Consider the following 20,211-nt stretch of genomic DNA (forward strand, 5'->3'; position numbering starts at 1 on the left):
TATTGGCCACGGTCGACATGAAGGAGGGGTTTAAACGGTTGGCTAAAGACTCGGGTCATGTTGGTGTGGGAGTGACAGGTTCGTCGGAATAGAGAGTCACTGGGCCGAGACCGGGGTTGATTCTGGAGTCATGGTGGAGGGCGACGCTCAACTCATGACAGTCTGGGGGAAATCATTCGGGAGCCTGTGGTTGGTGCAGTGCCAGACCATGGTTGCCATGCTGTTATGGGGCGATACTGTATGTCCTGGTCTCTGTTGGTTAATCGCTAAGAGGGAACGACTCGCCCGTTTTTGCTCAGGGAATTGCTGATTACAGCTGCCCAACTCTTTTTGACTTTACATGGCAAATGTGTCGAGTCCTGTATACAGTTAGAGAGCGGCGAACTAGAGCCCGGCCCGGCCAGCGCGACGCTATTCCGAGAGATGGGGTCGACTCCAGAACGTGGGAGGACAGTAGGTCGACGCCAGGCTGAAGTGTTGTCAGACAAAGGCTGCGCATTACTCGAAGATCTAGGCCGTGTACACATACCTCAGGGTACCTGACCCGACCTGGTACCCTGAGCGTGTGTGTTTCGGACGATTGTCAGGGATCGCTTGAACCAAGATACTGTCTCAGATCTATGCGACAAATCTGCATCTTCACACTGGGACAGCCATTGCCTCTGCCCGTGAGCTAATCCCATGGGTTTAGTGACTTTCTGCCACTGAATGACTTGCTCATCCGTCTTCTGATGCTTCGTGACTCGCGGTAGAGAGTGACCAGGTCACCCAACCCAACCCACCCACAGCTGGCTGCTTTGGCCCCCCTTGGTACGGAACTCCGTACAGGCCAGGACCCTGACCTCAGGCTCGCTCGATCGGGGAGGTAGATGGCGTCGCTGCCATAGACGAATCGGGCCAGCCCCCTCCGCCGTGCAGTTGTTGTCCTTGCAGGCGGTTTGGACAGTATTTGTTGGGGAGGATGGCGTCTGATGACCGGGCCTCTCTCCCTCCAAGGCATGTCACTGTGAAGCCGTCTGTCTGCTGTGCCGTCTCTGTGATGTCTTCAAAGGGAGCTTTGTCTTGATTGTATCAGTTGTCGTAAGCAAGGATACGTTCCTTGGAGAGATCGCCAGGCTCCCGCTTTTTTTCGGTGAAGCCTCGGAGGGCAGATGTGCTTTCCGGGCATGTAGGCAGCGGCAAAACAGCCTGTAGGAGGTGGCTGTGGTTTGCTTAGTGGCGGTCGAGTACCCAATACATGCACGGTAGCGGTCTCGGCTTTGGAAGAGGCTGGTACTCTTGACGACTGTTAGCGGTCTAGCCCGCCGGGCTATTGTGCGTGATTGACAAAGCCTCGCTGGGTTCAGGAGGGGAAGCCTGTCGCGGAGAGGGGTCCAGCGGCCTTTTTCCATCCCTGGCGAGGCGCTAAAACACTGGACAAGAGTCCCTGCCTTGCCCTGTCCCTTCGGCGGAGGATCCGGTTTGACAGACCGTAGCCAGCCAGCCTTTTGTTTTTTTTTCTTTCTTGTTCTTCGCCTCGGTGGAATACAAGAAGATCAGCAGTGGATGCCAGGTACCCGAGGTATGAGACAAGGCGAGTAGATACGGGGACAGGGCGCTCAATGGCTGACGAGGCGTCAATAAACTCCAAACCAGAGTTGCGAGATACGGTACAGCCAGAAGTGCCGCTTGGTACCTGACCGGACCTGGTCTCTTGCCCATGATAGTCAGGCACTATCTAACCAGAGGGCGATTTCGCCATAAAGCGTGCTACGATACCTGAAGAGATTGCTAACAAGCACATTGACGGATAGGCTATACTCTTCTCCCTGCTACTCCGTGTAAAGGCTTCCGAGGGTCATAATCCATCGCGTAGTTATACAGTGTAGCCTCCTCTCGCTCGCAAGGCAACACTTTGGATTGTACCTACCTCTGTAAATAACGTATACGTATTCGTACCTGCGCAACTTGCCCAGAAACAACGGCAAGGCAGGCCCCTCGATTCGTGCCTTCCCCCCCTGCACGACAGAAGAGTCCTGGAAAGGTACCCGTACCTCTCTTCTAGTGGGGCACTACCCAAGTGGGCTGCAGTTCTAGCGCCTCCACCTCTTCCGTCTCACCTTCACCCGCCAATCCATGCCTTTAGCATCCATCCCCCATCCCACGGCCACGGCGTTGAGCGCTGTCTTTTCCTTCTTGAAGGGGATGCATCCTTCGTCATTCTCTGGACCCTTCCTATTTTCTCGTCCCGTGCAGCAGCTTCTTTCCTCCTCATCCCTCCAACCCAACCCTCGGTCCAGCCCTCCCCCCCGGACGACTTGCCGCCAGCGGCGTCGTGAATACCCTCGTTCCTTCGTGATGCTCATATAGCTGGCCTATCTTTCCCCCTCCTCACCTCCCCTTCTTTGGCCTCGCTCGACGCCGAGACCATCCTGGTGATATACCTATCCAGGAGACACTATTCCTTCCGACCCCTACATACATACAACTTCCGGGCCGAAATCGGTTCGTCGCTCCCCGAAACCATGTACTGGTTACGTCGCTTCACCATCTTGCTGGCGTTCCTGCTCCTGATATCGTTCGGCGCATGGCTGGCCCCTCGTGTACTTGATCCAACCGACAAGGGCCCTGAGAAGCGTTTAAGAGACCGTCGCTGGGTCGACAGCAGTCCCTACTTTTGGGATCGACAGGCCTGCCGCTGGATTGGTGTCTGTGGCCTGCACCACCTCCGAAGCGATCCTGCCGCGCGCAAAAACCACGACGAGGACGAGCCCGAATGGGGTGAGCTGAAGCGTCGGTCTCTGTCTTGGGAGCCCGAGAACATTCCTCGTCAAGACCCCAAGAGGAACCTCCACCACCGCCGAAGGATCCTTCGCGACATTCCTGACTATGTTATGAAGCATGCACCTTTGGTTCACCTTTACTCTGGAGAAGAGTTCTGGCCCTCGGACATCCGCGAGCATGTCGAGCACATGACTGTCCAGGTCGACGACAAACCCCTCAACTCGACCGAGAAGTGGACTCTCCATAACCTGCACAAGTTGAACAAGGTTACTGGCAGGGTTATTCTTCAGAGCAACGACGACGTCGAAGACCGCCCGAACTGGCTACACAGCCATCACAACATCCCCAAGCCATTCCCTGATGAGGAAGAGGGCAACCACGATGACAACAACACGCCTCCGGGCAACCCCGAGCAAAACCCTGAGCTCCGAGAACCCACAACTTGGTACGATATCGACAAGTCTCACCCTCTTCACCGCATTAATGACCCCCGGAACCGCAAGTTTCAGAAGGACCGCCGTTCTGAGCAAGAGCCTATCCGAACCAATGGACACAAGCCCGACAAGAATGGTTACTCGAATGCGCCAGCCGTGCTCATCGTTGTTGACAAGGGTTCTGGTATCGTCGATGCCTTTTGGTTCTTCTTCTACTCTTACAACCTGGGACAAACGGTTCTAAACATTCGCTTTGGCAACCATGTGGGCGACTGGGAGCACTGCATGGTCCGGTTCGAGCATGGCACACCCCGGGGAGTCTTCTTCTCGGAACACGAGGGTGGACAGGCGTACGCCTTTGAGGCTGTCGAGAAGCGTGGCGACCGACCCGTCATTTACTCGGCAGTTGGTTCGCATGCCATGTACGCACTCCCCGGGATTCACGCCTACATCCTGCCTTTCAAGCTCCTGAAGGATGTGACGGACAAGGGACCTCTCTGGGATCCCGCTCTCAACAACTACGCCTACCATTACGACTATACGAGGGAGGTTGACGAGGATGACGACGACCCGCGAGAGCCTCAGAGCCTCATTCCCGCCGCGTCGAACCCGCACGCACCCACCTCTTGGTTCCATTTCGGCGGCCGCTGGGGTGATGAGGTTTACTCGCTGGCAGACCCCCGTCAGTGGCGCTTCTTTGGCCAATATCACTACGTCACAGGACCCGATGGTCCTAGGTTCAAGGGATTGGATCGCGCAAAGATGTGCCAGACGCGCAAGTGCAAGATTCTCTACAAACTGGATCCCAAGGGGACTTGGTATTAGACATGAGGTGTATGACACCAATTTGCTTTCTACTGGCGTTTACACAGAGTGTTGTTTCACGGATCTCACACACACGCGGATTGAACTTGGAAAGACAAAAGCGATCACCCCGGGATGGCCGGAGTAACGGCGCAACCGGGGGTAGAGGGACGAACGATCGCATTTGGACGAGTGTGGGAACTATAGGCATGGGCCGGAAAATCGGCTGGTTGGCATCTAGAAAGGGCATGGCCTTGCGGTGTTTCTTTTCCCGTTTCTTGTTTTCCTTGGATGGGGTGTCTTGGCTTGTTGTTTACGATGCCTGGGGTTACTGGAGAGATACAATAGGGCGCGCTGCGTGGGATAGAGGCCATGGATGGCTTTGCTTTGCTTTGCTTTGCTGTTTGGATGATGGATTGCGTTCATGATGGGGCTTCTGATACCCGGATACCAACTGTTTTGTTAGCCCACGAATAGATCAAGACTTGACTTGTATGAATTCATGTTTCCAGAATGAGACGAAGGACTGTGAGACTTGAGCTGAACAAAGCCTTGCTTCCACCGTCGTCACCTGTTGCGCCTGCGCCTGTGGAGCCTTGAAGCCATGATGGAGCAACTCACCGCTCCAGGCAACTCAGCAAGTGTCGTGCCTTCGTATTCGGGGTTTGGAGGCGGGACAGCAGATGCCAAGGGAAGAGCGGCCTTGCTTTTTTGAAGCTATGTATCTTTGTTTGAACATCTATAGTAAGGTTGGACAAGAGAGAAGAGTCCAAAGCAGAGAGCAGCGGGCTTGGGCGTGTTGTACACCCTTTTCGTTGAGGATACAATCTCAGCAGCTGAGAAACAAAGAGGAGGAGGAGCAATATTGTGATACAAGAAAAGCGAGACTCCAGGTCTTTAGAGAGTGCCTCTGCGCCATCGACAACATATAATCCAACAGGCGAAGCGAGTACCGGCCTGATTTTCCAGTCTCTTGTCCTGGTGTAGCCCAACGCATCGTACACCTCTAAACCTTGGATTTTCTTCCCGTCAGCTCGCCCTGGAGAAATCACAGCAGCAACGCCTTGCAGAAAAACAAAAAAAGATGTCCCGTTGTAACGCCGGGCTGTACAAGTATAAATGAGATGGAGGAGGAAGGTGATGATAGGTGGTGGCATATGTGAGAATAGGTAGGTAGATGTATAAGGGTAAAAGGAACCATATCGTGCAGCATCAAACGTCTCGGACATGAGTAGATAGGTAGATATTTCATGACGCGTTTTCTTCATCTTCGTGAATATGAAAGCCAGACGTGTCGCCGTTGGGCCATGCACTCTGTGTGCTGGGGTATTCCGATGGCTGGCTGCTGGCATTGCTGTGACGGTCCGCCTGGAGAGGATCGATGTTCTCTCCATCCGAGACATTGTTTGGGTCTTCAATGCCAGGCCATGGCTCATCCTCTGGCAGCTGCCAGCCCTGAGAGCCTTGATTGGTATTTGTGTGGTCTTGGACAACCATCTCGACGATACCAGCGCTTTCGTCGTCATCGTCATACATGTCATCCGAACCACTCTCACAGATCTGGAAGTCAAAGTCTGAGTCGTCGTCCAACCCATCTTGGACTGCAGCTGGTGCAGAGCTGCCTGCCCGGACGGGACGTTCCTGGAGAGGAGCGTTGCTGAACGGTGTGGCATATGCAAATGGTGTAGTGCCACGCGCTGGCTGACGGTCCGAGAGGCCAAGAGGCATGGGACTTGGCGAGTGCGTCCGTCTCGGCGTGAATCGAAAATGACTTGGCGATCTCGTGCTGCGACGGCGCTTCATGATGGCTGACTGAGGGTTGGCGGCTTGGATGGCAGGGGATGAACGACGGCTCTGTCCATACGAGGCGACACGACGCTTGCTGAGTGCAGGCGAGACTTGAATAGGAGCAGACATTGGCATGGATGAGGTTCGGATATGAGGAGGACGAGACCCTCTCCGGCTGGAGAGCATCGGGGACTGGCCTCGTGTAACTGAAGGACTTGAGGATCGCATCGTTTGTAGAGCAGGGAAGAATTGCTGCGACGGCGATGATGACGTTGGCTGCCTCTCATTGCGCGCACTCATAGATGTGTGCGCGCTCGGTGGCTCGTCAAGTTGCTCAACCCAAGACCAGCACTCCTCGCCGACGTTGGCATCCGCCTGTGACGCCGACGCATCGATGACGACTGGGCTCATCTCCTTGAGGTTCTGCCACGTCCAGCCCATGTCGTAGGCCTGGAAGTCCTGGAGGTAGGCATCAGGATGAGTGATGAACAATCTAGGTTCAGACGCCCTCATCATGACCGAACTCAGGAACGACACGTCCCAGATGGCCGGAGTCATCATCTCTGCAGGGCTCAGGAAGCGCAAACGCGAGTCCTTGTGAATCTTGCGTAGGGGAACCCAGGTCGACTGAAGTCCCAGGAATGTTGATGACCGGGGATCTGTAGTCTGCGGACGGGCAAAGATGTTCATCTCTCGAAAGACATGTCCAAATGCTGTGTTCATAGCCATTGTCACGCTGCGCGCGTCCGAGCCCATAACCGTGATGGTCTTGATAAGCCCACGGCTTCGCAACCGTTGGTCAATGACACTCTTGTCCCGGAAAGCCTTGGGAAGCAGCCACCTCAAGTCCTGGTCTGAGGCTGTCCAGTCGGGATACAGGGACGTCTCAGACCGCATAGTGGCTGTACTGTGTGTCATGGGGAGTTGAGTCCAATCCTCATTAGAAATCTGCGGCTCAGTCTTGAACTGCTGTGCCTCCTGCCACACCTTCTTAAGAGGAAATGGCAAAAACACCACCTCGACCTCGAACGGATGACTAGGTGAGGGCATTAATGACTGAAGATGGGTGACCTGCGCCTGCAGCTCCTGGACTTGGCTCATGAGCTCTTGTGAATGAGTTGGCCGGCTCGTGGCATTTGTGGAAACCGACACAACGCTGGCATCGTCGGCGCGGCGAGAGGCAACACTGTTGTTGTCATTGACGAGCCTCTCAACCTCATCGACTCTGCTTTCCAGATCTGTCATGCGGATATCAGCATGGTCATGCTTCTCATGACAATCCTCGTGCCCAGGAGCAGTGAACGAAACTGTCTCCAACCGATCCAATCGCTGGTCATGGCTGCTGACGGTATCTGAGAGGTTCTTGAAAGCGCGACGCGAGACGGCCGCATTGAACACGGCCGCCCGTGGCTCGGACTGTGTTGGCGTGCCCGCGCGAGGAGTGTCGGGCACTCTGTAATCCTGAGAAACGTATGTGAACGAGTCAGCATGCGGCGCCTGTCCCTGGGCCGCCGCAGCTGGCTTGGAGCCGGGAGTCCTGTCCAGTAGGGGAGATAGGGGTTTGTTGCTGCTCGCCACACCGCTGAGCGTTTGGAGGCCTTTTCCTGCAAAAGGCCGCAAATACTTGGCCTGGACAGATGAGGTTGTGGAAGCTGTTTGAGACGCAATCAAGCACTGGGCCGGTATGGGAGGTATGGCGGAGGGGTGTGGTTGTGACTGGAGAAGTCCGGTCCAGCTGAGGGTATCCGGGAGTGAAGCAGAAGCACCGGGATTTGAACAGACAGGTGGCCTTGGGTAAGATCCGGCATCCTCTGGTGCCCTTGGGATAAGAGATAAGGCGTTTCCTCCATTGAAGCTTGGAAAGTCCATTCCAGTAAGGGCAGACGGTGTCTTGATGGTTAGGTCCATGACGGGGCTCAAGGGATCTCGACCAGACCTGGGCTTCTCATTCTCCTGACCCGGCTGGGTAGCTTCAGGCTGCTGGACATTATGGTCTCCCTCCTCATGGAAGCAGGCGTGGTGATTGCACATGCACCACTGGGACTGGTCCGGGACAAGGCTGTTGCCGGTGGGACTTCGACTCCAGAACCTCCTGCATCCGCATCGAGCTCCATTGGCGCCAGGGCTCAGGTCCGCAAAATTGCATGATCCCCCGGGCAGGTTGGGGACCGGCGCCTTGACCGTGGCAGCATCAGTGTAGATATCAAACGCATTGGCGAAGTGGGACGGGTCGAACGGAGTCGCTGCCATTGGGAAGTCGTTGCGCGCGCGCGCTCATGTCGCGGGGCCTTTATCGGGAGCGAACGGGCAGGCAGGCTCGAGTGCCGTCGATATAGATGAAGAGTCCGGGCTGGCGATGGAGGATCTTGGAGAGGGTGCGTAGATATCGCAGCTTGGTTCGAGAGATGGGTGCCGTGATGAGGTGTCACGGGCCCTCAACCAGGCCCAGACGGGTCGCAGGCAGAGCGGCCGCCTAATTTCAGTTCATCGCACTACAGGATCGTCAGTGGGAGTCGTTGAGGGAAAATCCAGACGGGCGCAGAGTCCATGGGAAGCCAGGCGAGGAAACAAGGAAATGGAAGAGCCGTGGGATCCTGAGGCAGACGGATGGAAGTACTAACCACGGCGCGAACAAGAAGGGGAGGGAACAGCGAAGGCGACAGGAGGAGATGGCGTTATATATACTAGGATGAAATGGTTCGTCGCTACAGACGGCGACGGAATCGCAGGCGGACGAAATGGAGTGGACGACAAGAAAAGTCGCGAGGGAGCGAGATGCCCATTGCCTGTAGGCGTGGGAACAGACAGGGCGGACAAGGCGTCGACTTTCTCGAGGTGGGATGGTATGGATGGCTCGCGAGAGATGGGGGACGGCCCTCTTCTCCCCACAACACGCCTTGGAGGAGTTGACGCGCCCACCCTGTCGAGGCACTATTGCCTGATACGGTAGGACAACATGGCTGCCTTTAGAGGTGGTGATGGTGATAAGTGGGAATGTGAATCGTGAGGTTGGACGTTGGCGATCATCAATGTGAAAAGTGCAAGCGTGATTTTGGTCATAGATAATTGCCCTGCATTGTTAACGCTATGCTACCCCAAACTCGAAATCTGCAAAGAAAGAGAAAAACCGTTGAACAATGAAGCCTCGAATCTTGTCCAACACACAATTCACTCGCAGCACACACACCATGCAAGGAGTAGGGGGAAACCAGACCGTTAAAGCAGCGCTCCTCGTGTCTCAAGACGCGCTCCATCCAAAGTCCCTTTTAGAGCTGCCTCTCCTTCTCACCCCGCCAAATTCAGTGCTTAACGCGGTGCACGCCCACTAAAAGGTACAAGGCCACAGCATAGCGCAGCGGCCCCCTCATACCAGGGGGTCGTGGCCAATGGGATGCTTCCGCCGTGGGGCGGCCGCTGAAACTGGACGGCAAACCACGGCGCCTCCCCGTTGAGAGGTTCTGAGCGTTCCGCCTATCTCGCCGTCTAGCTTCAGCGGCGTTGGGCATCATTCACAGAGGAATCGTGCGTGAAGAGGAAAAGAACTTGTGATAGATAGCTCTAGATGCAAGGCGGATAGGCTCATTGGCCATCGGCTCTTGTCCTCGTCCGGGGATTGACGTGATTGTCCCCCAGTTGTTGCGTTCCAGACTCGACTCATTGAGTGAGGCGACAACTGGGTCTATCGCCTCGACACAATGGCTGGCTCTGTGAACCCGACAACTCGCGTGAGCCATATGCAGTATAAGATTAACAGGAGCTTTCACTACCTATCCACCTAGGTTCAGGACAGATTTCCTTTTCGTTCAGGATGCTTCCAGTGTCCAACTGTTCAATTGATGCTTGCCCTAGCCAAGGACAAGATGTGGATATCTTGACCGGGAAAAAATCACACCTCTATAACTTGCTCCAAAACGACCCAAAAATCCTGTATTTGCAAAAATTTCAAAGTGGTGATGTCCAGTGTTTACATGAAAAGAAGGAAAGAAATCATGGACCCATTATCCATTAGGCATGCAGCACCCAGTGCTCCTCGTGGCGCCGTCAAGATGCAACCGTCATGGCACAGCCTCTGAGCAAGCATCCGTTCCCATCTCTCGTGGCACTTTACACACATCGCACATCACATCGCATCACACCTCACCCCAGCTCCCCATCGGCCCGTTGGACGCAATCACAGAACCCGTACCCAGCGAGCCCCCAATGTCCCAGTAGTGACGTGACGACACGCTACTCCGTCGAGCCGACCGTCTTGTGCTCTGACTCGCGCAGCTGCTCGGGTGCCGTAGCGCCACGGGACTAGCGGGCGTTGTCGCCTTGAACGTCCGCCGCTCCGTCGGGGGCCGCATTCGCGACACAAGGGGGTGGTGTTGCCGGACGCGGGCCAGTTTGGCCGCAATGTCCTGTGTGCTTGACGTCGCTAGGTGAGTCGTTGTCGAGGGAGGCGGGTTGTTGCTGCGCGGCATGAATCGGGACCGTAGGTACCGGAACACAAGCTTCATGTCCAGGTCTCTCTCCCATTCCTCTTGCGTAAACACGTTGCTCATATGGGTATCTTGCCGTGGTGCCTGCACCGGCTCGGCTGGTGGCTCCGCGGTCCTGCCGCGAATGTCGATGGGCTGAGCTGCTGTCTGCATCGTAGGCTGGAACTGAGGGAACGATGCCTGCTCGGGTTTGGTGGGATGGATGTTATCCGCCGCTGAGTGTGACGTGTTGGATTCCGGGATGATGGGGAGGCCGGCATAGGGGAGAGGCATTTGCTGGACCCGCGAGTATGTGGAAAAGGCGCCAGGGTGGTGAGATATCTGGCTCACAAGCATTCCCAACTCCTTCGATATCTTCTCCAAAGCGTCCAGTTGCCAAGCCTCTCTGTTTGTGGGTGGTGGGGGTTGTACCCCGAGCTGCTGCGAGGCGCGGGGTGTTGATGATAGATCCTCGTCGTCCCCAGGTACGGCTTCTCCAAGCAGGATGGAAATCATTCGTTCATCCATTCCAATCACATCTCGCATGAATTTCCTCGTCATCTTCGTCAGGATGCCCTCCGAGTGGGTCGGAGATCCTACAGCATCTTCGTCGTGCCATGTCATGTTATCAGATTCAGCATCGTGAGCAGGTTGTGAAGGCAGCGGGATAGGGTTAGATGATGAGCGTTTGTGAGATGCCTGTGAGAGTCGTCTTCGTCTTGTCTCGCGCTGAATCTCGCCCAAGAGCACACGGCTGTGTTCCAATCGCCACGCCTCGATTCTCTGTCGCTTCTCCGACTCTTCAACATGGTCATTCTCCACGTCGAGCTGCCTCAGATCAAAACTTTCCTTTCTCCGATGTTGCCGCTTGGGGTTGAAGCGTTCGAATTGGTATATTTGGTTTTGGGCCTCAGCACCCAAGGTCGGCTGGTCCAGGTGGAAAGAGCCAAGTCCATCGTGAGCGGGGAAAACGGGCAAAGATCCTTGGTTTTCATCCTGCTGGGCGTTGAGCCCGGGAAGCGACCGAAACTCGGGCAAGTGGCTGTCGAGGCTATCAAGCTCTGCATCGTCCTCTTCTTCAGCAACAGCCGATGCAGAGGCAGATGGTCGTAACTCGGCCTCGACCTCCGATCTCGCGACCGAGTTCAAGCTTCCCAGATCACCCACTCTCGACCGGCCGGGCGTCACCAGAGACTGGTCAGTCTCAGTGAGGTACGACGTGGTCGTCACGTCGGTGGGCGCGAAGAGGACCCATGTCTGCGACTCGTCCTGCTGGCGCTCCTGGGTTATCGGCGCCTCTCTTCTCGGGAGCTCCTGCTCGTCGACCGAGGGCCGGACGACGCGCTGAATGGATTGTCGTGTCGGTTGGTGGAAAGCCATGAGTAATTACAGCTCCCAGTGGAATTCGTCGTGGTTTGTGTCGTGTCGTGATGTTTGGGTTCTGATAAGGACCAAGTAGACAGCCCGCTCAGGATAAGATGGATCGGTGTAGGTGAGGGAAGTGGACCCCCCTATGTCGGCCTATGTCGGGGGCTTGCAGCGGCTGTCTGCAAACAGGGTGGAACGGCGGTGGTTGGGGCTCGCAGCAAGAACCTTGAACAGGCCAAGCTCGACGAGAAGAGGATGGGGATCAAAGAGTGTAGGCTCAAAGAACCGCAAGGTGAAGAGAAGACAGACAGACACTCTGTAGATAACCAGAGGGAAGAGGGAGAGTGACTGAGGGAACGTCTGGAGGGGACCAGTGGCCAGAAGAGGGCACTACGCTCATGGGCGTCATCCACATCTAGACGCTGGCAGTTAGGTACAGTAGTCGGGGCTTGATCGGCGGGTGTGGGGGGGCGCTGCGCTCGCGTGTCCCGTCTGGTGGACATTCGATCCATCCATCCGCCATAGCCAGCCCAACTCAGCTCAGCTGGTACTGGTAGGCCAGACCCCCCAACAACATAAACAATGCCCTTCTGTTAAGGTGCTTAAGCTGGGCTGTCTTGGAATTGCCCGGGGCTTGCATGAGCAGCGCCAACACGCTCAGGGCAAAACTGCAACGTGCGAACGCTATGCTCTGACGTGGACGCAATGCCATCCAAGGCATAACCATAACCTGATGGAATGGGAATTCCCAGCCCTGTCGCCTCGACATGTATGTACAAGTCCCTTGACCGTGCTCACCGGCATTTCGTCTGCATCCATGAGTTGATTCCAGCATCCATGTCATACGGTCCGAATCGCCGCAGCCTTCGAGAAAAAAGGGGACCATGTTCGCGAGCAGCCTCCATCCATGGGTCATGGCCCGTCCCTCAGATAGGTGTCTTATCAGATCAGTGGGCCCTGAGACTGCGAGACGATAAGAGATCTAGCCCGCCACTCTGCAGTAAAGTGACACAACCGCAGCCAGACGAGACCGAGACGGGTGCTCCCAGCTAGAGCGCTCCACCGCTAGCCACTCTATCCGCATCAATGGATGGGTTGGATGCTACACTGAGGGCAGACTACGGAAGCCCGTTCAGGTACATCGCCGCATGACAAAACGAGATTTTTTTTCTCTCTCTTTTTCCAGCGGATCCGATGCCAGCCCAACATAGAATATTCCAAATCTCACTCAGCGGGCTTGCATAAGAAAAACTCATGGCCTCATCTCTACCCATGCTCGTACAACAACAATGCACCCCTGATGTCTGTCTCGCCCGTCAAAGGACGACGCGCGCTACTTGTGACCTCGCTCAAATGGCGTCACAAACCGTCCAAGTGAAGTCATGTGGCCCGGATGAGGCGCCGACTTGACCCTGGAGTGCCCCAACAAGACATTCTGTCTCCGCGAATCGTCTGCCGAGACACACTCACTCTCTGTTCTGTTGACATTTGCTGGCATTCACTATGCTATAAACCTTTAAACATCATGCTAAGTCTTGAAGACAACAAGACAGACAACAAAGGACACTTCAACTCTGATGGTCATGTGGGTTGTCCAAGTGAGTTCAAGTCGAGTCATAGATGTGATGCTGCCACACTGACTAATCGGCCTTTTCCCTTTCAAAAACAGATCTGACGCAAAGGGTTGAAATGTGATGACATTCCTTCTCCCTGCGCTATTCTTGCTGCGGCTTCGTCACGTGGCTGAGCGCATTTGAGGGACATTGACATTGCGAGTGGTCAACAACATCGACTGTGTGACTGCTATCCACTCAAGAACGGGGAAGCATGCATAAGTGATCGTCCATCCCCGTACATATCAGGCAAACGACGCTGCAATACATACAGCCAGCAACAGGTACGAGACGGTCACCGCATACGATACAGCATGCCTGGGCACGCCAGTCCGGATCCTTGGACAAACATAGCACTCAACGTTACACACACAGCACGGTCAGCACTTCTGTATTTAAGGCCGAAAACAATGGTATTCCACGATATCGATTCTCAAGTACCCAGATGTTACACGAGACAAGGAACGGGGCGAGTGTGTTTGCAAGATTTCAATTTGCCGAATCGACACCCTCAACTCAAGACTTCTCTAGAGGTCCTTATTTGACATGCCATTTTGACGCCAGTAAACCCAGATGCCAACCCAACCATCATTTCTTTAAGCCTCAGACTTGAAAGCGTCGGGGAAGCGGCGCATGTTGTTGGCGAGGTTGCCGTGGTTGGAGAGGAACTGGACGTAAGCACCGTCGACCTTGACGCGGCCGGCAGCCTTCTTCTCGAGGTACTCCTCACGTCGGAGAGGGGTGAAGCCCCAGTTCTTGGAGACAATGATCTTTTGTCGGCCAGGGAACTTGTACTGGGATCGTCGGAGAGCCTCAAGGGCAATGGCGCGGTCTGATTGTTGATTAGTAACGTGATCCAAGAGTGGCAAGGGATTTGTCAGGTAAACTTACTGGCATCACGAGTGCGGACGCTCATGAGAATCTGGCCAATGTTGACACGGGCGACAGTGCCGTTGGGCTTGCCCCAGGCACCACGCATACCGGTCTGCAGTCTATCGGCACCGGCGCAAGACAACATCTTGTTGATACGGACGACGTGGAAGGGGTGAGCACGGACTCGGAGGTGGAAACCCTCCTTACCGGTGTTCTTGACGAGGTACTTGTTGGCGCAAATACGGGCGGCCTCGAGGGCCTCGGAGCTCAGCTGCTCATACTCGTTGGAGACGAGGTGGATGCAGAGAGGGAAGTCATCGACGTTGGCGCGCTTTCGGCCAAGATCGAAGATTCGGATCTTGGGGTCGGGGACACCACGGTTGAACCGAGACTTGGGATACGGCTGTGAGAAGGAAGAGTCAGTAGAGTTCCAACATTATCGCGAGCTTCATCGATGGGAGTCGAGGACACCCCGCGGGAGATCGGTCATGAACATTTCGTCATGATATTCTCCCCTAAAAAAGCTCCCCAAATTCCCATCGACGTCGAGCGCATCAAAACGCACCTTGTTCTTGCAGTATCGGTAGCAACGAGCGGGACGGCGAGCCATTTTGTCGGATTGTTGGTGATCTGTCCGTAGTTGGGTGATGTGTTTGAGGGAAGACGAACCCGACAAAAGTGATACCGACTGCCTCTTCCTGATTAATCCACCAGGTTGATTTCAAAGCAGAGGTGCGATCCGTGCTCCACCCGTGTAAACCTCGGCTTAGGGCTCAGGCGAGTGCACCCTAACGCTCATTGGCCGACCGCCCCGCCCCGCAGAGCACCCACCTCCAAGCTGCCAAAACTCCAAATTCCTCGAACTTTTTGATATTCAACCTCAGCACTCCATCACCCAACGTCCAGTCGCCAACCGAGTCGCCAATCCGTCAAAATGGCCCCCCAGAAGAAGAGCAAGAAGGATGCCAACAGCATCAACTCCAAGTTGGCGCTTGTTATGAAGTCCGGAAAGGGTACGAAAACGAATTCCTGCGCCGCAACGAGAAAATCAATGGCTAACGAAAATTCTCAGTCACTCTTGGATACAAGTCTACCCTCAAGAGCCTCCGATCCGGCAAGGCCAAGCTCATCATCATTGCTGGCAACACTCCTCCTCTCCGCAAGAGTGAGCTCGAGTACTACAGCATGCTGTCCAAGGCCCCCATCCACCACTTCTCCGGCAACAACGTAAGTTGAACTGCGCTACGTCTCCTTCATGTCCATCATCTTGCAGCTTCATGCAAGATGGTTCTTTTTTTACTTCTCAGGAATGCTTGCTCGCCAGGCATTTCTCTGGCTTCAAGAAGCAATTCTTGAGGCCTGCCCAGAGAAGAAGTCGTCACGACTTTGGAGGGTTCATAGGCTTACTCGTCTCCCTACAGATTGAGCTCGGTACCGCTTGCGGTAAGCTCTTCCGTTGCTCCACCATGGCCATCCTCGACGCTGGTGACTCCGATATCCTCAGCGACCAGCAGGCTTAAGCAGCCAGCTAAAGGAGAGTGCATTTCATGGCGTTTCGGGTAAAAAGGGTCCAGGGCATTTGAGGATATACCAATCAATGTGATGAAAAAGCGACGACTTTCAGCGAGAGCATGCCCGCCGCGAAGGCGTGGAGGTTCTCCCCTCGACCTATGTGTCTTGGGCTTCAGCTGGGCTTGGCATCGATTGCCAGTCCAAGTCAAATGAAAAAATAAAGCTCATGACCGTTGTTCCCCGCCATTTGTTGTCTCTGTGCCTGTCTGTGTCTTGTGTCGAATATGCTGAGTGCCAAGTGAAGTGCTGTGTGGCCTGTTGCTTGTATCTATGACCCCCAGGGACCCAGCACGGGCACTTGATGGTAGACAGGGTTAGCATCACGTTTCCGATCTGTTCGTTCATCTCTCTTGGCTGCATGTCATTGCTCGTCACGAGCTGTGGTATTATGTCTGCCTGGACATTATGATACAAGCTGGTCAGTTTCTGTGATACAACGATGGCATGGATATCCTTGACGGCCAGTTGGTTGCAAGGGATTCTGGCAAATTAGACATTGCCGGCGCCCGGTAGTGATGGCCATCTTCTCACAACGCTCACCATGGCATTGTCAAGGTGCTCTAAAATCTCGCGCATTAAACCTGTAGCTGAAGCGCGACGAGCAGGGTTTCGAGTACAGTTACGAATGGTTGATAATCTGGCCATATTCAAGTTACAGCACTGTATCAGCAACAGGAACCCTTTGTGTAGTCAGCCCGCGATGGTCAGACTCCCTTTCCACTCAGTACATATAATCGATTCGTCATAAATCTCGGAGTGGCTGCTTTTAACGGGTAGAAGCTCCTTGCGAAATGAAGTCGATCAAGCAGCTTCCAAACACAGGCATCAACATCCCCGCCCAGCATCAAGATCCTTTCAAGGTAATTTCCAGTCTCTTGATTAGAGGCACCAAAACAAAGGTCATGCACGCGACGCATGGATCAAGCCTTGACCATGTCAATTTGCGGGAGAAACACAGACAGAGCTTCCTGTTGCCCTGGCCAATGAGTCCGAGGGTGGGCGATCAAAGGGGGAAGCTAGGAACGGTGCTACGTCTGGGCGGGAACCTCCGCAGTCATAGAAGACGAAGAGCAAATGGCACGTTTCACCACGGAGTATTGGACGTGTTGCAGGCCGCGCAAGAGTGATTAGCTGCTACAGTATGAGTTGCATCGGAAATACCGTGGCGGACGGACCCTGCAGCGTCCATCACAGAGGATGCCATCCATGTTGAGTGCAACTCATAAACACTGCCATGCCTTGTGTAGCCTCCCTACAGACCGTATCATCTCTGACACTAGACTCGACAGCAACGCCTTGTTCTTGAGCAATCACTGACTGCCGTGACAACTGCGCAGCCGCATTCCGAGGACACGTACTGTACCCGCTCTCTCCCGTCACCTCCATCTTCGGCATCACCTCGACTCGACTGGACGCATCCATTTCCTTTTGGCTCTGGTTAGTGGAGCTTGTTTCAATATTAACTGAGGCTTGACTGCCCCAGAATAATTATAACTCGGCTTCTGGACGCTCCAGCGCCACACACGCTACCCCTACCCCTACCCCGGGCTACCCAATTTGAGGCGCAGCTAGAGGCTCCCACCTTCGGGCACTCCTATTTCGCCCTCCGCTCTGTTGAGTATTTGTGTTCCAGGTCACTTGGGCGACGTGCAGCAAGCCGCACAGTCTCGACCATCATAATCAGCATATTTACTTATCTTTTGACTTGGTTGCCCGCGCACCATTTATTTCTGAGCATAGCACCTGCTCTTCTCTTTATTCTGCGTCTAGAGCGTTTGTCACAGTGACGCTCGTTATCGCGACATGTCTGCCGTTACCAAGAAGCCCCCGGCTGGCGGTGTCGGTCGGGTGTCCCACGCCGACTCGAGCCCTTCCCCATCTCTATCTCGCTCCAACTCCAGGGCATCGACCCCTACCAGTGGCCATGCGCGGACTCGATCGCTACGAACCGGAACACCTGTCTCTGCCCGTGCCGCTGCCGCTCGGAGGGACACAGGGCTCAGCAACGCCGAAGCTGATGCCCGAGCCGAAGCCGCTGCTGCTCTAGAGGATCTGCAGAAGCGTCTGGAGAAGGAAGAGAAGCAGTCACTTCAATATCACCGCCAGGCCGAGGTTCTGCAGTCGAAGCTCGATGAGTCGGTCAAAGAGTCGGCCAAGCTGGAGGAAAAGGCCCACGAGTTCGAAGAGCAGATCGAGACGTTGAAGAACGAGAAGCGAGAAATGACTCGCCAGATGCGAGAGATGGAGTCTATCTACGAGGCGGAGCGCAGTTCCATCCTTAAGGAGAAGGAAGACATGTCGAATCGAGAGGAGGAGATGCAAGCCATGATACAGAGGCTCAAGGACAGTCTAGCCCAACGGAACAGTACGCCCGAAGAGAACCGCCCGTCGAGACAACGTACGCATACGAGACTTGCCTCGTTTGATATCATGATGCTAACACATTTCAGATACAGCCAGTTCATCCCCCTCTCTCGACAGTGGCAGCTTTGCCCCACCATCCTCCATACAACGAAGTGACTCACGGAGCAGCTCCAAGCTCATCCTCCAGAAGGATAAGCTGATCGAGTCTCTACGTCTGGAGCTTGCAGAGGCTCAAATTAAGCTCGTCGAGTCGGAGAACCAGGGCGGCGGCAGGTTGCACGAGGTCGAGCGTCTGCTCATGGAAGCCCGCATGGCCAATGCTCGACTTATGGAAGACAACGAGAGTTACCAGCTTCTTCTTCAGGAGCGGACTCTCAAGGGCGACTTTGGTCAAAACGACTTTAGTTATATGGGCTCTAATTCCAACCAAGAGGCACTGAATGCCCTCGAGGGCAAGACTGGAGGGTCCAGCCTTGCTGATGAGCTCTCATCAGCTAGCGAGGCCGAAGCCCATGAACGACACGAGAACGACCGACGCCTGGAGAACGAACTCAAGTCCATGAAGGAGCAGAACAAGGCCCTTACACTATATATTAACAAGATTATTGAGCGCCTTCTTCAGCATCAGGACTTTGAGTCTATTCTGGACCAGTCGAGCGATCTGAAGATCCTCCCAGATACCAACAAGGACCTACCTCTACCGCCCACGCCATCGGACAGACAGCAGTTTCCGCCCAATCTGCTACAACGGGCCAAGTCCATGGCTGTTGGCCCTACGAAGACGAGACCGAGACCTATCTCGGTCATGTCACCTTCAACCACCTCGAATCACACCGACCCTGACAAGGCTCCTAGCATCCCTATCGGACTGACGCGGTCAACGAGCACGAGGAGATCACGACCTCAGAGCGACCAGTTCACGGGGGCGGCCAGTCTCGTCAGCCAGATGTATAGAGGACCAGACGGCCCCGTCTCTCCGCCCCTGGGCACACCGAGACACTCGCAGACCTTCTTCTCGCCGCCCAACATCTCAGGCAACCCTAATGCGGCCGCTCGTATACCTAGCGGAACCTCTGTGGCCACTTCTGGAAACTTCCCTGGCATGAGGAGTGAGACGTCGAGCTTGAGCGGAGAATCTGGAGACATGTCTACAGCTTCTTCGCAGTCACCTCCCCGATCCCACTCTGATAGGCACACGACGTCTTTTGCGGGAGGCAAGCCACGACCACTGCGACTTGTCCAGGAGAACCAGGAGGCCGTCAAGGAGAACAAGAGGTCGAGCTGGTACTCTCCGTTCTCCTGGGGCGCCAAGAAGGATGAGCCCCAGGCTCCATCCAGCAACCCAATTCCTGAATAGGATATGAGTCGGACCCGGAGGTAATGATGATGAGGAGCGAGTTGAATGGGCGTGACGGGTTGGATATATACATTCACGGGGCATCCATAGGGACTGATGACTGGACATGTACGATTTACGTCATTAGATATAGCGGCGTTGGGTTCATGGATTATCGCAGGCTCTATCGACACTGTCTCGTTATGCACTTTTGAGATGGGCGGTGTTTTTTTTTGGGGTAACGTCTTTGGTTGTCCTTGGGATAGAGATAGCATTGATGATGCCCTGTAGAGATATATGGTTGCTGGCCGGCTGGTTGTGATGAGGCGCGATGGTTGGGGAATGACACTCATGCTCCGTAGTTATAGTTGAATATTGAATGATGCCTCTCTATGGTTTTTCCTCATCAAGTGTCACGTCTGGAGTTTGGTAAGATGAAGCCGAGTTGTTACGGTTGCGCAACTCGAGGCAGTCAATCAACCGAGTTGTCAACGTCAAGACTACAGTGACGACATGTTACAAGGCGTTGATGAAGCTATCATGAGTTGATGAGACTTGTATCAAGTCCAGCAACTCACACCCAACTGAAACTACACCTCCGTATGATATCACTAGGGACGTGATGGAAACCCCGTGGCCGATGACGATTTCTGCGCATGGGACTTTGTACTACACTAGCCCTAGCAGCCGATATCGTCCTCCTGCCATGACCCCCAACCCAAGGGACCAACAAGAGTCACGCATTCTCTCAGCCCACTGGAAGGGACCCTTTGTGCATGCTGTACAAAATCAATAGCCTACGAAAATGGGTGCTACGATGCTAGGCAGAGTCCACG

At 54.7% G+C, this 20,211-nt stretch overlaps 6 protein-coding genes across 6 annotated transcripts; 3 read left to right on the forward strand and 3 right to left on the reverse strand.

The window, feature by feature from the left end:
• Positions 1–2,504: 2,504 nt before the first annotated feature.
• Positions 2,505–4,022, forward strand: NCS57_00753000 (uncharacterized protein; the record flags this gene model as incomplete). Its single annotated transcript, XM_053057376.1, has 1 exon — positions 2,505–4,022. The coding sequence occupies one exon, from the start codon at positions 2,505–2,507 to the stop codon at positions 4,020–4,022; it is 1,518 nt and encodes a 505-aa protein (XP_052913571.1).
• A 1,227-nt stretch (positions 4,023–5,249) lies between these two features.
• On the reverse strand, positions 5,250–8,039 carry NCS57_00753100 (uncharacterized protein; the record flags this gene model as incomplete). Its single annotated transcript, XM_053057377.1, has 1 exon — positions 5,250–8,039. The coding sequence occupies one exon, from the start codon at positions 8,037–8,039 to the stop codon at positions 5,250–5,252; it is 2,790 nt and encodes a 929-aa protein (XP_052913572.1).
• A 1,880-nt stretch (positions 8,040–9,919) lies between these two features.
• On the reverse strand, positions 9,920–11,629 carry NCS57_00753200 (uncharacterized protein; the record flags this gene model as incomplete). The annotated part of the gene is made up of 1 exon (XM_053057378.1): positions 9,920–11,629. The coding sequence occupies one exon, from the start codon at positions 11,627–11,629 to the stop codon at positions 9,920–9,922; it is 1,710 nt and encodes a 569-aa protein (XP_052913573.1).
• A 2,197-nt stretch (positions 11,630–13,826) lies between these two features.
• Positions 13,827–14,713, reverse strand: NCS57_00753300 (uncharacterized protein; the record flags this gene model as incomplete). The annotated part of the gene is made up of 3 exons (XM_053057379.1): positions 13,827–14,062; positions 14,122–14,506; positions 14,669–14,713. 3 exons carry the CDS (start codon positions 14,711–14,713, stop codon positions 13,827–13,829), a joined length of 666 nt encoding a protein of 221 aa, XP_052913574.1.
• Positions 14,714–15,037: 324 nt separating this feature from the next.
• NCS57_00753400 (uncharacterized protein) lies at positions 15,038–15,623 on the forward strand (the record flags this gene model as incomplete). Its single annotated transcript, XM_053057380.1, has 3 exons — positions 15,038–15,116; positions 15,176–15,330; positions 15,525–15,623. 3 exons carry the CDS (start codon positions 15,038–15,040, stop codon positions 15,621–15,623), a joined length of 333 nt encoding a protein of 110 aa, XP_052913575.1.
• Positions 15,624–17,478: 1,855 nt separating this feature from the next.
• Positions 17,479–19,396, forward strand: NCS57_00753500 (uncharacterized protein; the record flags this gene model as incomplete). The annotated part of the gene is made up of 2 exons (XM_053057381.1): positions 17,479–18,073; positions 18,126–19,396. 2 exons carry the CDS (start codon positions 17,479–17,481, stop codon positions 19,394–19,396), a joined length of 1,866 nt encoding a protein of 621 aa, XP_052913576.1.
• Positions 19,397–20,211: the final 815 nt, after the last annotated feature.

This window comes from Fusarium keratoplasticum, chromosome 5, assembly GCF_025433545.1.
Source record: "Fusarium keratoplasticum isolate Fu6.1 chromosome 5, whole genome shotgun sequence".
Taxonomy (NCBI): domain Eukaryota; kingdom Fungi; phylum Ascomycota; class Sordariomycetes; order Hypocreales; family Nectriaceae; genus Fusarium; species Fusarium keratoplasticum.